Source organism: Labeo rohita, chromosome 13 (genome assembly GCF_022985175.1).
Source record: "Labeo rohita strain BAU-BD-2019 chromosome 13, IGBB_LRoh.1.0, whole genome shotgun sequence".
Taxonomy (NCBI): domain Eukaryota; kingdom Metazoa; phylum Chordata; class Actinopteri; order Cypriniformes; family Cyprinidae; genus Labeo; species Labeo rohita.
In genome coordinates this window covers 23,191,958-23,205,202 of record NC_066881.1, presented here as the reverse complement: position 1 = coordinate 23,205,202, position 13,245 = coordinate 23,191,958, and the positions used below count along the sequence as shown (strand labels likewise).

Here is a 13,245-nt window from a genome sequence, read left to right as displayed (position 1 = left end):
CCTTTTCTACATAAAATTCAGTGATTTTTTTTTAACTCTGCATCTACAAAAAGATGAATAAAGAATGTGCATCATTGTGTTTTGCCTTTTTCTGTTTTTATTCAATTTATGAAGGTGATGTAAACAGCATCATAATATATTCTATGGTAATTATACAATAATATAGTATTTTGTATATGTAACTTATATAGTTTTATTGTACATTACAAAAATAATCAATTTATTCATTTCAACAAATTTGCTGTCAATAGTCTTTGGCTACCTCCATTGCATCAGACACGTTTTCTCACTGACACGCCCCCAACTCAGAAACTCAGAACTTAAAGGGGGGGTCATCGGATGCAAAGTTCACTTTTACATGTTGTTTGAACATTAATGTGTGTCGGTAGTGTATGTACACATCTACCCTATAATGATAAAAATCCATGCAGTGGTTTTAATTAATCCGTAAAAATAGACATCAGTGTCTTACCTCAGACCCGCCTTAAATCAGCTGTAACAGTCCGACCTCCATTGTTTTGATGTCGGAGCAGGGATGTAAGTTAGACAAGAATATCTCTGATTGAGCATTTGAGGTGTTGTGTTGCTGGATGTAATAATGAACATAATGGTCGTCATTTACTCCCGACATCTGAGCTGCTGAAGATGCAGTGGATTACGTTTGTTTGTGAATAGAATGCGCCTCCCGATCCACATATATCTATGTTCGTGCAACTCATTTGTGATCCAGCTTCACCTACAGCAGAAGTGAGTATAAGGGTTTTTTAAATGAATCTTTGCGATCGCCTTTCCTAATAATGTGCTAGTTAGCAAGTAAACAGGCTGGTCACTCCACAAAGAGAAGAGAGGGGCGGGGCGAGCAGAGCTCATTAACATTTAAAGCAACCTCGACCAGAATGAGATGATTTTTGCAGAGCTGATTTTGACAAGGTAAAAAAGGTGTTGTTTTACACTACCACTGAGAAATTTTAACCAAAGTATATTATAGACTTTTCATTAAGACCCTAAAGAATCATATCAACTGGCGGAAAATGGGCACTCCTAATAACGACTTTAAGCTGGCGTTCATGTGCGTTCAACTTGTAAATAAGATCTATGGGACTTGAATGCACTGCACCTTGTTTAAAAGCAGAGGAATGCACAGGTATGCTCATGTTACTCTCTTGAATGGCACAGACAGTGACAGAGAAGAATTGTTGGATAAAGTCGTTATTACGGGTTTGGAACGACATGAGGGAGAGTAATTAAAGATAGAATTTTCTTTTTCGAGTGAACTATCCCTTTAAAGAAATATGTGTGACTCTGTGGGAGTGTAAACTTTGGTTCCCGTCACAGTGATCAAAGAGACAGTGGTATTTTTCCTCAGTAGTGTTATTTGGGACCGGTGGACACTAGGACCCAACAGTAGGCAGAAGTTTTGACGCTTACTAGAGGTTTCAGACGCACCTGCTTCACTGGCGAGCTCAGAGATTTCAGCTGTTCGCGGACAGCAGCACAGGTACGTACAACCTTATGTATAAACATGATGTTCTTTGTATAAAAAAAAAAAAAAAAAGCGGATAGTCTTGATTGTTGAAATAATTATAACCGTATTATATATCCTATATTTAGACTGTATGTGTTTTTTGCAACTTTGGGCTAATGCGGGCACTTTTATGCCTCAGCCGTTTTTCTTAATGCCTTAATAGCTCATTTTTGCTCATTTTCAAATGTCTTTGATGTGTAGATTGTGATGTTTTACTGTTGTACTTGCCATGAAAATTCATTATAAAATTTAGAATTATTACAAAATTAAAGCGTTGATGATGTAAATTAAATTATGTAGTGACTTATTGTGTGAAAATTATTTAGCTCATATTTTAAATGTACCTTAGTTGTGGCGGCATTTCCACCACAGAAACGAATGGTCATTTTTCTCTCTTTATTAAAAAAAATGTATTTATTTTCACCCAAAAAATCTGCTACACATATAAAATGTGACACTGGACCACAAAACCAGTCATAAGGGTCAATTTTTTTTTAAGATTTACACATTATCTGAAAGCTGAATAAATAAGCTTTCCATTGATTTATGTTTTTATGTATTTTTATGTTTGCTAGGATAGGACAAAATTGGCCGAGATACAACTATTTGAAAATCTGGAATCTGAGCATGCACATCTAAATATTGAAAAAATAGTTGTCCAAATGAAGTTCTTAGCAATGCATATTACTAATCAAAAATTAAGTTCTGATATATTTACAGTAGGAAATTTACAAAATATCTTAACAGAACATGATCTTTACCTAATATCCTAATGATTTTTGGCATAAAAAAAATCAAGAAGTTTGACCCATACAGTGGATTGTTAGCTTGTTGTGCCACTCACGACTGGTTTTGTGTTCCAGGGTCACAAATAAATTGACGTGATGATATTGACATTGTTTTGGAAATGTTTGTGACTAGAAATGATAGAATTCTGTCTACTGTTAAACAGTTTTAACTTAGATTTATATAAATATATTATTTTTAGTCTCTTTATGTGATTGGTTCGTGATTTTGTTTAGATCCTCAACATGACAGAATGTATTAAAAACTGCTGCAGGACATTTTTGTCCAAGAAGTATGAACCAGAGATTCAGAGTAAGTCTCTATCTCCCTTTTACGTCCTTATGATTGTTGTTTTTATTATACATACACAAAATGTACTGTATGAAAATATAACTACATATGAATTCTAAAAAGGTGTATTTGTATACTATTTTTATAGTGATTAAGGTTCGACCTCCTGGTAAATTAACTGCTGAGTCTAATGTGAAGAGGAATGTTGGAGTATCAGAGGATTATCTGCTGTCTAAACTGCCTCCGGACGGCCGGGAGGTTCCCTTCGTCATCCCAACCTTCAAACCCTCCTACATCCAGCCAAGAGGAGCACAGTACTCTGGCTACAACACTGGGCAACAGAGTAAGCAATATGAGTAATTAATTAATTTTTATTTTATTTTATTATATTTTATGTCAGCGCCGATAGCCTTGTAGGCAGCTTACCGAGTTCACTCGAGGACCTTTCTGGATCCCGCCACCTACTCCCACTTTGCTTTCTGTCTGTTCTATACCTGTCTTATCGTAATGAAGGCAAAAACTGCAAAAATAAATCTTTTATTTTTTTTACATATTCAAGATAATACGTATTCAAGTACCAACCTGTTATGAATGATTTTAGGTGCCACAAGGACCACTTATGCAGAAAGGAAGGCAGAACTCGCAGGAACCAGACAAATGATGTATGACCCTGATTTGACTTTAAACAGCAGTTACGTGTCACCAGGCTCCCTGAGACGCCCCACGCTAAAAAACAGACCCAGCAACAGTCTTGGCACAGGTGAGATACCTTTAAAACTCCCTAAAACACCAAGCCTGTTTATTACCTATGTATGTTGTTTAAAGAGTGCAATTTCACTTCCTCATAGCATCATTCATCACATAACTACTCGGCATGTAACCTCAAATATTTACGTTCCTACCCACCTGTGCGTAATCCTTCTGTTTTATTCCTGCTCCTATATCCTCAATTGTTCATAGTAGATTTGCACTGACAATGCCCTAGATCTTATTGTTGGGAGACCATATTCAGAATCAGATCATTGTAATGCTTTACATAGTTGTTTTCTGTGGCTGAGCACACATTTGTAAATATCAAACTGATGAAGACTTTTTAAATGGAATCACTTTTGTTACATAAAGTGATGTACTGAATCAACGGAAGAAGTTTGAGTATTTAAGACTCTTTCTAAGAGTAAAACGAAATGTTTTGTGTCTGTTTCACAGATTTGGAACACAGTGGCAAACAGAGACTCAGTCACTCCATGTACGATTTGTCAAACCCTCAGGGCCACGTACAGGTGAATATGCGCGCACACACTCTCTTAACAACCTAATCCATAAAACTGTTTCGCAATTAAAACTACAGCTTTCACATGCCACTGAGATCCCATACACCTGTTCGCATTATATATTGTATTTAAAGAAATGTCATTTATTCTTGCGATAGCAAAGCTGTATCTTTAGCAACCAGTCTTTAGTGTCACATGATCCTTCAGAAATCATTGTAATATGCTGATCTGGGGATCAAGAGACCTTTCTTATTATTATCAGTGTTGAAAATGACTGTGTTGCTTAATATACACTACTGCTCAAAAGTTTGGGATCAGAAAGACTTGTAATGTTTTTTTAAAGAAGTCTCTCATGGTCATCAAGGCCGTATTTATTTGATCAAAAATACAGAAAAAAACTGTAATATTGCAGAATGTTATTACAATATAAAATAATGTTTTTAGTTTAATATACTTTAAAATACAATTTATTCCTGTGATGCAAAGCTGAATTTTCATCAGCTGTTACTCCAAGTGTCACATGATCCTTCAGAAATCATTCTAATATGCTGATTTATTATTAGAATTATCAACTTATATAATGTATATATGAATCTTAATATATGAAAACATTGTATTACATCATAATAATATTTCACATATTATATTATGTGAAATATTTTCTGTATTTTTGATCAAATGAACACAGCCTTGATGAGCATAAGAAACTTCTTTAAAAAGCATTAAACATCTTATTGATCCCAAACTTTTGAGCAGTAGTGTCAGTATTTGTGTAAACATGACACTTTTTTAGGATTCTTTGTTTAATAGAAAGAAAATTTTGATTAATTTCCTTATATTAATTGTATTATTTCTTTAAAAAGTCCTAACGATTGCAGACTTTTAAGTGGTAGTGTATATTATGTAGGGATATAATAATTAGTTAAGTATTGTGACTATTGTTTATCATTATTTATATAAACACTATACTAGTTAGCTAGGCTATCAACTTATATATTAACTAATAGGTTTAATTCAAAGCTGTTGCATTTGTTACTGGAATAATTACTTTAATACTTATCTCAGTTATTATTTATCTTAGTTAATAACTATGGCCATGCATTGTTAGTATGTTATAAATCATTATCACCGTTGGGAACTATGAATTGCAAATTGGTTCAGTTTGGTGAGGCTTCAATTTATTTATTTTTTTGTTAAGTTAAATAAAAAGTAAGTTTGTAGTCTTTTATCTATTAGATCAGAATAAATTTCTGCTTTTAAGTTTGGTGTATTAATACATTGCTGTTTAATGATTAGCAGTGCTGTTGTTCAGTAACATTTATTCCTCTCTTGTTCTTCCAAGCGTTATGATTCTGTATCCAGTGTCCAGAGCAGCACATCCTCCATTCAGGATTCCTTTGGGAGCAGCCGTAGTCTAGGTAACCATTCATGACGGAACACTGAAGTCGTAACCGCAGACAAGGGCATTCCGAAAGAACCCTCAAAGTTGCCTTCCAATAGAACTCTGTGGAAAGGGTTCTGCTCCAGTGTCACCTGGAATTTCCACTACAGTTTCATTTGTTTGGTTTTCCTTTTGTTTTGTTTTTCAGGGTTTTTAGACCCTTTATTTCCCAACAATCTTACCCCCTCACTCCTCGCCCTGTACACACATAAACACAGACTTTCAAACAAACTCACACACACAGACACATACACACACACAGGACACAGGACAGACTCAGATCACTGCAGATTGTGAAATCGTAAAGGGCAGACACAGTAATTACTTCCAAATGTTTTCCCTGAGGTCCAAGACACAAGTCCTCAGATAACTCTCAGAATGTTAAGAGGATCTTTACTTAACGCAAATAACAAACTGAAAATATAATTCAGTATATTCCATTTTCTGAAGTCTAGTGAAATGCATCTATTTTGCATTTTTGAGCAAAAAGTTGGATTGGTTTGTCCCTCTTTATTAGCAACAGCACTTAAGCTGAATCATAAATATTAAACAGAATATTATGTTTATGTGTATGTGTATGTGTATGTGTGTGTGTGCTTAGAGTCCATCACGCTGTCTGGCGATGAGCGGGATTGTGAACCAGGAAAAGTGTGTGTGCACCTGAAGTATGAAGAGGCAGTGGAGCAGGTGTGGATCACCTTAGTGAAGGTATGATTTCATCCAGGAGAGGTTTTGCTAGTCTACAACAGACCATTGTGTCCCATCTAGAGTCCACCTGAATGGAGCCTCTGTGTTGCTCTGAGAGACCTTTAACAAATGATCATATTTCCAACCAGCTATTTTGATCTCTCTTTTTCAAATAATTGAAAAATAACTCATGTGTATCATAAATGTGTATATATCTGTCTGTCTTTGCCTCTTTATTTTACACACAATATTCAGTACATATAATATGTTAATGTTACATATGGGACCCTGGACCACAAAACCAGTCATTAGTAGCATGAGTATATTTGTAGCAATAGGCAACAATACATTGTATGGGTCAAAATTAAAAAAAATTCTTTAAGGCCCAAAATCATTAGGATATTAACTAAAGATCATGTTCCATGAAGATATCTGTAAATTTTGTAATAAAAAATATGCATTGCTAAGAACTTCATTAGGACAACTTTAAAGGCGAATTTTCTCAATATTTTGATTTTTTTGCACCCTCAGATTCCAGATTTTCATATAGTTATATCTCAGTCAAATATTGTCCTGTCTATTCAGCTTCCAGAAGATGTATAAATCTCACTTTCAAAAAAATTGACCCTTATGACTGACTTTGTGGTCTAGGGTCATATATAATATATTAATGTTAATTTATACTACTGTTATTTACTATATGTTCAGATGTGACCGAATGGGGTTGTATTTTAAAGTGTGAGTTGTTTATAATATTTACACACTGTCAGATCTCATATTTCATAATATTTTTTTATTTCTGTCAATTATTTTCTAATACAAACAAGGCCCTGCCTCCTTTTCCTTCTCTATGAGATGCCCTTTGTTGACATATAGTGGTTTTATTGGTTATAAAAGCCCATAAACAGTACATTGCTTTTGTCTTTTTACTGTTTCTCATTTTATCTTTTTTATTTTGGTACTTCTTCTCTTTTAGTGTACAGATCTGAGTGTATATACGGATGGGGTGGAGATGCAGAAGATTGGGGTCAAAGGGGTCATCACCATGTCTAAGCCAGTGCGATTTAAGAGCACTGTCAAGGAAGCATCAGAAGTGAGTGAAATTCAGCTACATCCCCCCAAGATTCAATTCATCAGTTGTTTTTGAATTGAAAATTATTTTATATGGTAGTTTTTACTGTATTTTTGATCAAATAAATACAGGCTTGATGAGCGTAAAGGGATAGTTCCCCAAAAGCACAAAAAAATGCTTATGAAGACTGTTCCGTCATCCATGAAATTAATAGTGATGAATTATTCAAGCTTCCCTTTGTTTTTTGAGTAATGACCATTCCAGCTGGACTGAAAAGTCCAACACAACCAAAGCTGCATATAAAACATAATGCCTCAGATAAGAAAAAACACATGTAGAGCTTGCAGTTTTGTTTAGTTTTGCTTTGCAGATTTAAGTTTGTAACTAGTTATATTGTCTCTCTCTCTGTCTCTCTTTCAGGACACTGTCTTCATGGAGACATTTGTGTTCACTCTGGACTTAGAGCAGATACGCAGATCTGTGCTAGTGCTGCGCCTGCAGGCTCACACACCACGTAAGCGTACACTGGGAGAGTGTGTATTATCTCTGCGAACCATTGGACCACAGGAAACACAGCATTGGCTGGAGTTCAAGCCTCACTCTAAAACACATGTGAGTCCTCACCTGCTGTACCTCTTTGTGACTGCATATCCCAAATGTCTTTCCCTCAACAGATCCATCCTGGTTTTCATTGTGAAGTTCTTTGAAAAAAAAATCTTAAACTTCCACCTGCAATTACCCACAGTGCTGCACTTACCCTCTGGACCACATTTTTTCATTTGCATCACAACTTACACAGCTGCACTAGTTCTGCTCAAGTCTGTTCTGTGATATTTAGGTCACTGGGGCTGAAACAGACAGAGAGAGAGAGATGAAGAAATCAATTTACTGAAACCAGCCGTTTCAATACTGCTGAAAGCACTTCTTGAAGGAATTAACTTGACCCTTAAAATGCTGATCTGTCTAAAGCTTAAATGTGACCCTGGACCACAAAACCAGTCTTAAGTACCACGGGTATATTTGTAGCAATAGCCAAAAATACATTATTGTATGGGTACATTTTATTTAATTTTTTTAAAGGTTTATTTTTTGACATTTTTGCCTTTATTACGAAAAGGACAGATTAGAACTGACAGGAAGTAAAGTGGGAGAGAGATAGGGGGTGGGATCGGGAAAGGTCAGGAAATCTGCCAACAAGGCTATTGGCACCAACTGTATGGATCAAAATTATCGATTTTATTTTTATGCCGAAAATCATTACGATATTAAGTAAAGATCATGTTCCATAAAGATATTTTGTCAATTTACTACTGTAAATATATCAAAACTTAATTTTTAATTAGTAATATGCATTGCTAAGAGCTTTAACGGTGATTTTCTCCGTATTTTTTTTTTTTTGAACCCTCAAATTCCAGATTTTCAAATAATTGTTTCTCGACCAAATATTGTCCTATCCTAACAAACCATACATCAATGGAAAGCTTATTTATTCAGCTTTCATATGCTGTATAAATCTCAGTTTTAAAAGATTTACCCTTATGGTTTTGTGGTCCAGGGTCACTTATAATAATATAGTGTTACGTAAGATTTCAATTAAGAATTTGTAATTAATTAATAAATGCTGTTTACCTTGTTTTATCTTTCTGTTCGCTAAAGAATTCTGAAAAAATGTCATGTTTTCAACATTGATATTAATAAGAAATGTTTCTTGAGCAATAGAAATTAAGATACTTAATTCTGAGTAGAAATTTTGTTATTGTCACTTTATTATCTTTGTGCATCATTATGCCATTAAAACATTGTTCGCCCTACTGAACGCTGCTGCACACACATACAGGTCTCAGATTTGGCAATGGTTGCTGATTCTGCCTGCTTGAAACTGATGGTTCTGTGTGTTTTGCTTTTGTGTGCGTGTGACTGAAATCAAACACTTAGAAGTGAAAATTGCTTTCAGTGATGAGGTGTTTGAAATTGACAGTACTGTGTTCCAGAATGAAAGCCAGTAGAATTTGGTGTAGAGGAAGTTTTTTCATAAATAATGGCTGTGTGTGTTTGTTACTGGGTCAGAAATTGTTTGGGGTCTAATCTATAAATCAGTGAATGAGTCACAGCAGGTAGTCTGCCATGAAAAAAAAAGTGTGTCTGTGTGTTTCTGTAGGTGTGTCATGCTGAGCTTCAGCTGGCCTTGTGCTTTCAGCCAGTGAACAGTCGAATGCAACTCCAGATCGTCAGTGCTCAAAACCTTCCGTCATCTTCCTCACCACTTACACAGAGTGAGTCTTTCAGTTTTCATCATCATCGTCGTCTTGCACACTTTTAATAACATAACTTTACATCCTAGTCCATTTTAAATATATTTTCATTATAAGTTAAGCTCTCTTCCTAAAATCCTTCTTATTTCTTATTAATTGTCCTTCTTAGTTAAACGGTCAGTTCACCCAAAATAAAAATTCTGTTATTAATTACTCACCCGTGTGTCGTTCCAAACCCGTTACACCTTCATTCATCTTCAGAACACAAATTAAGATATTTTTGATGAAATCCAAGAGCTTTCTGACTGTCTGGCCTTGATCGTGGTAGGACCCTTGCTGTCTATGCAGGGTCATAAAGCTCTTGGATTTCATCAAAAATCTCTTAATATGTGTTCTGAAGATGAACAGGTTTGGAATGACTTGGTGAGTAATTAATGACAGGGTAATTAATGAAATTTTTGGGTGAACTATCCCTTTACTTGTTGTGGAAGAGTGAATATGACAAATATGAAAATGTTGATAAAATGAATTGTGCAAATGGACTTTCTCTTTAGGTTTCTTTGTGAAGGTTGAGTTGTTGAGTGAGGGTAAGGTCTTACTAAAGAAGAAGACGAAGGCGATGAAGTCATCAGGGAGGCAGAGCCAATGGGGGGAAGTGCTTCACTTGCCTGTCACCAATCAGGACCAGAATTTGCAGCTGGCAGTCAAACTCTACAGTCGTGGCTCTGTTCGGAGAAAACATCTGCTTGGACAGGTCAGTTTGGAGCAAAATACATCCTTTAACACACAACATGCCACTTTTTGGTGACAATACGTCATGTAAGTCTCAGGTGTCCCCAGAATGTGTCTGTGAAGATTCAGCTCAAATTACCTCACAGATCATTTATTATATCATTTTGAAAATGCCTATTTTAAGTGAAAGCAGAAACATGCTGTTTTCGTGCATGTCTTCTTAAATGCAAATGAGCTGCTGCTCCCTGAACCCTTTACCCGAATAGGACTGTGCCTTTGCAGCTCATACCTCAGATACTCTGCTTAAAAAAACTCCCCTTTCTACATCACGGTGGGAGCGAAATCTCAGTGGCTAATTTTTTCACAAGCTTGCAGAGAAAGGCTTACCAATAAAAATGTACTGGGTTGTTCTTTCTCACCTTTTCTGTGTTGGTAGATGCACTGGGGACCTGATTATAGCACTTACCTTTAACATTATACATGTCTTTATTGACCAATTTAAAGGAACACTCCACTTTTTTGGAAAATAGGCTCATTTTCCATTTTTGAATCCATTCAGCCGATCTCCGGGTCTGGCGGTAGCACTTTTAGAAAAGCTTAGCATAGATCATTGAATCTGATTAGACTGTTAGTGCCTGAAAATAGTCTCCCTGTGCAAGCAGGTGGTCATGTTGACAGAAGTTAGTCTACATTTAGGAGCTATGTAATATCATTGCGCCGGTAGCAAAATTCCTTGATTATTACGCCGGAATGAGAGTATAGTTCCTAGCCATATTGGTCTAGAAAATCGCAACTTTTTATTTTCCGTCAGTCTTAGTACACGGTGTAACTACAGAAGAATCAAGTTTTAAATAGGAAAAATATCTAAATTCTTTGGTCATTTTTGAGCGGGATGCTAACGGTCTAATCTGATTCAATGATCTATGCTAAACTATGCTAGAAGTGTTACCGCCAGACCCGGAGATCGGATGAAGGGATTCGAAAATGGTAAAACTCAACTGTTTAACTATGTTAGAAAATTAGCCTATTAAAAAAAAAAAAAAAAAAAAAAAAACATCCTAAGTTTCAGTAAAGACTGAATACATAAAGATATGTATTCCTTCATTTCTAGGTCCTCTTGGGTTTCGACAGCAGTTCTCCTGAGGCAGTGGAACAATGGAGGGATTCCATGGCTAATCCTGAAAAAATGGTGACGTCTTGGCACAGAGTTAGTCGACACTAAATTGAGAGGATGAAGAAAATATATATTTTTTTTAGTGGATTTTAAATGCAACTTCCAAAAAACTGTATCTTTGAATAATTTAATATGGTTATTGTAGGACAAAAAAAGCATTTGTCTAAAATGCTGTGGTAGAAATTACTCATTTACATTTCTAAATTGTAGCTAATCGTGTATTCAGCTGTTTGTAGATTTAACATTTTATGTTCTTCATTGGTGTAACTTTCAGAACATGCAACTGTCTAAAACAGATAACACAGGAACAGGATACACAGACACTATGTGCAATAAAGTGTATTATACAGAGCTCTTCAACTGTCAGTATAGCAACATGGCCAAATAACATGTAGACAGTCAGCTAATTACATTACAGAATTCATAAATGAAGTATTACGTTCAGTATTTTTCTCCATACAACTTCACAGCTGCTAAGTTAACGTGAACCTATTCTCTGTAGAAACAGATATCTCCATTTTCTGAGCAATCTGAAGATGATTATTGCACTTTTGCTAGCTTTCGGATGAAGATAAACCTGTTTTTAAGTACAGTAAAAACTGTGTTGATGTTGGGGGTGAATGCTATTTAAAAAGCTTTTATTTTTAGAAGTTCAGAAGGGTTTGGGTTACATTCCTCTCAGTGGAATTCAATCCTTTAAACTGTCCCCTATTTCCTTTCACAAACACAAGAAAAAGGGAAAGGCCACAAGAGAGTGCAACAAAGAGACTTTTGTTAGCACATTTCACTTCCCTGCATCCTTTGTGCTACTCTTAGTTTAAGGTGACCTAACTTTAGGCCTTGTCATTTCTTTGAATTCACAGTAGCTTGTCTTAAAGTCTTGATTGTATAAGTACATTGTGTTAAGTAATGCTGTAGTTTGGTGGACATGTGATATTATGTAAGAGATATTTAAAAGCTAATATTTTGTTCATGTTGGCTGTATTTTGTATGTATGCACACAAAGATTGTCTGATCCCAGTCTGGCATCCTGACGTTATAGAAATAAAAAGATAACATTGTTTGTAAAAGAATTAGTTGTGTTAAATTTTAATGGGATTTTGTGTTAGTGTAGGTTCATGAAAGGCACTTTCATTTACATTTTATATGATTTGACAACTGTACTATGGCTTGATGACGGGATGTTTGTGTGGGTCTGAATGTTTGTGTTATTTAACCCCTCTGATTGTGCTGCTATTTTAAAGGCCTGTCAAAGGTACAGCTACATCCGGGTGTGATTTCATTTACGTCATGACTTTTGGGATCGATGTTTGTCTAGTGTTAATGGTTACACACCCCCAGCTGCAGCAAATCCCAGTAAAACAGCTGATCCTTGTGTATGAAAGTATTTGTGTAATGTGTCATATCCACAGCAACTATACAATCAAATACTAAAAACAGACCATATAAAAGACAATAAGAAAATTGCAAATATCAAGTGACAAAAATGAATAATAAAAATGTAAAAACAACAGAAAAAAGTCAATATGGTAACCGTTAAAGTTAATATTGCAGGATTCTCTTTCTCTCCCTCTCTCTTTCTTTCTCTCTTTCTCTCCCTCACACACACACACACACACACACATGTCTGGTTTATTATCCTTGTGGGGACTCTCCATAGGTGCAATGGTTTTTATATTCTCCACACTGTATTTTCTATCCCCTTACCCTAACCCTACCCCTAAACCTAACCCTTACAGAAAACTTTTTGCATTTTTACTTTTTCAAAAAAACTCATTCTGTATGATTTATAAGCTTTTGTACCCATGGGGACCTCAAGCCAGTCCCCACAATGTAGCAAAAACAAGTACACACACACAGCTGTGACCAGGGTGCCTGTGTACTTTTGTCTGTCCTGTGTGTTTCAATTAAAAGTGGATCAGCAGGTCCGGGACTTTAGCCTTTGTGTCCAGGATCTGAAATCCTCATAAACTTCTTCAAACTGAGAATTTACTTTTCTGCATCATCACACCAA

The 13,245-nt window shown here is 35.6% G+C and overlaps 1 protein-coding gene across 1 annotated transcript; it reads left to right on the top strand.

The window, feature by feature from the left end:
* Nucleotides 1–1,417: 1,417 nt before the first annotated feature.
* Nucleotides 1,418–12,740, top strand: LOC127174756 (tandem C2 domains nuclear protein). The gene is made up of 12 exons (XM_051125335.1): nucleotides 1,418–1,498; nucleotides 2,548–2,623; nucleotides 2,751–2,945; nucleotides 3,204–3,362; nucleotides 3,809–3,882; nucleotides 5,216–5,291; nucleotides 5,916–6,022; nucleotides 6,978–7,094; nucleotides 7,494–7,685; nucleotides 9,232–9,346; nucleotides 9,880–10,079; nucleotides 11,169–12,740. The coding sequence occupies exons 2-12, from the start codon at nucleotides 2,557–2,559 to the stop codon at nucleotides 11,277–11,279; spliced, it is 1,413 nt and encodes a 470-aa protein (XP_050981292.1). The 5' UTR covers nucleotides 1,418–1,498; nucleotides 2,548–2,556; the 3' UTR covers nucleotides 11,280–12,740.
* The last annotated feature ends 505 nt before the right edge of the window (nucleotides 12,741–13,245 follow it).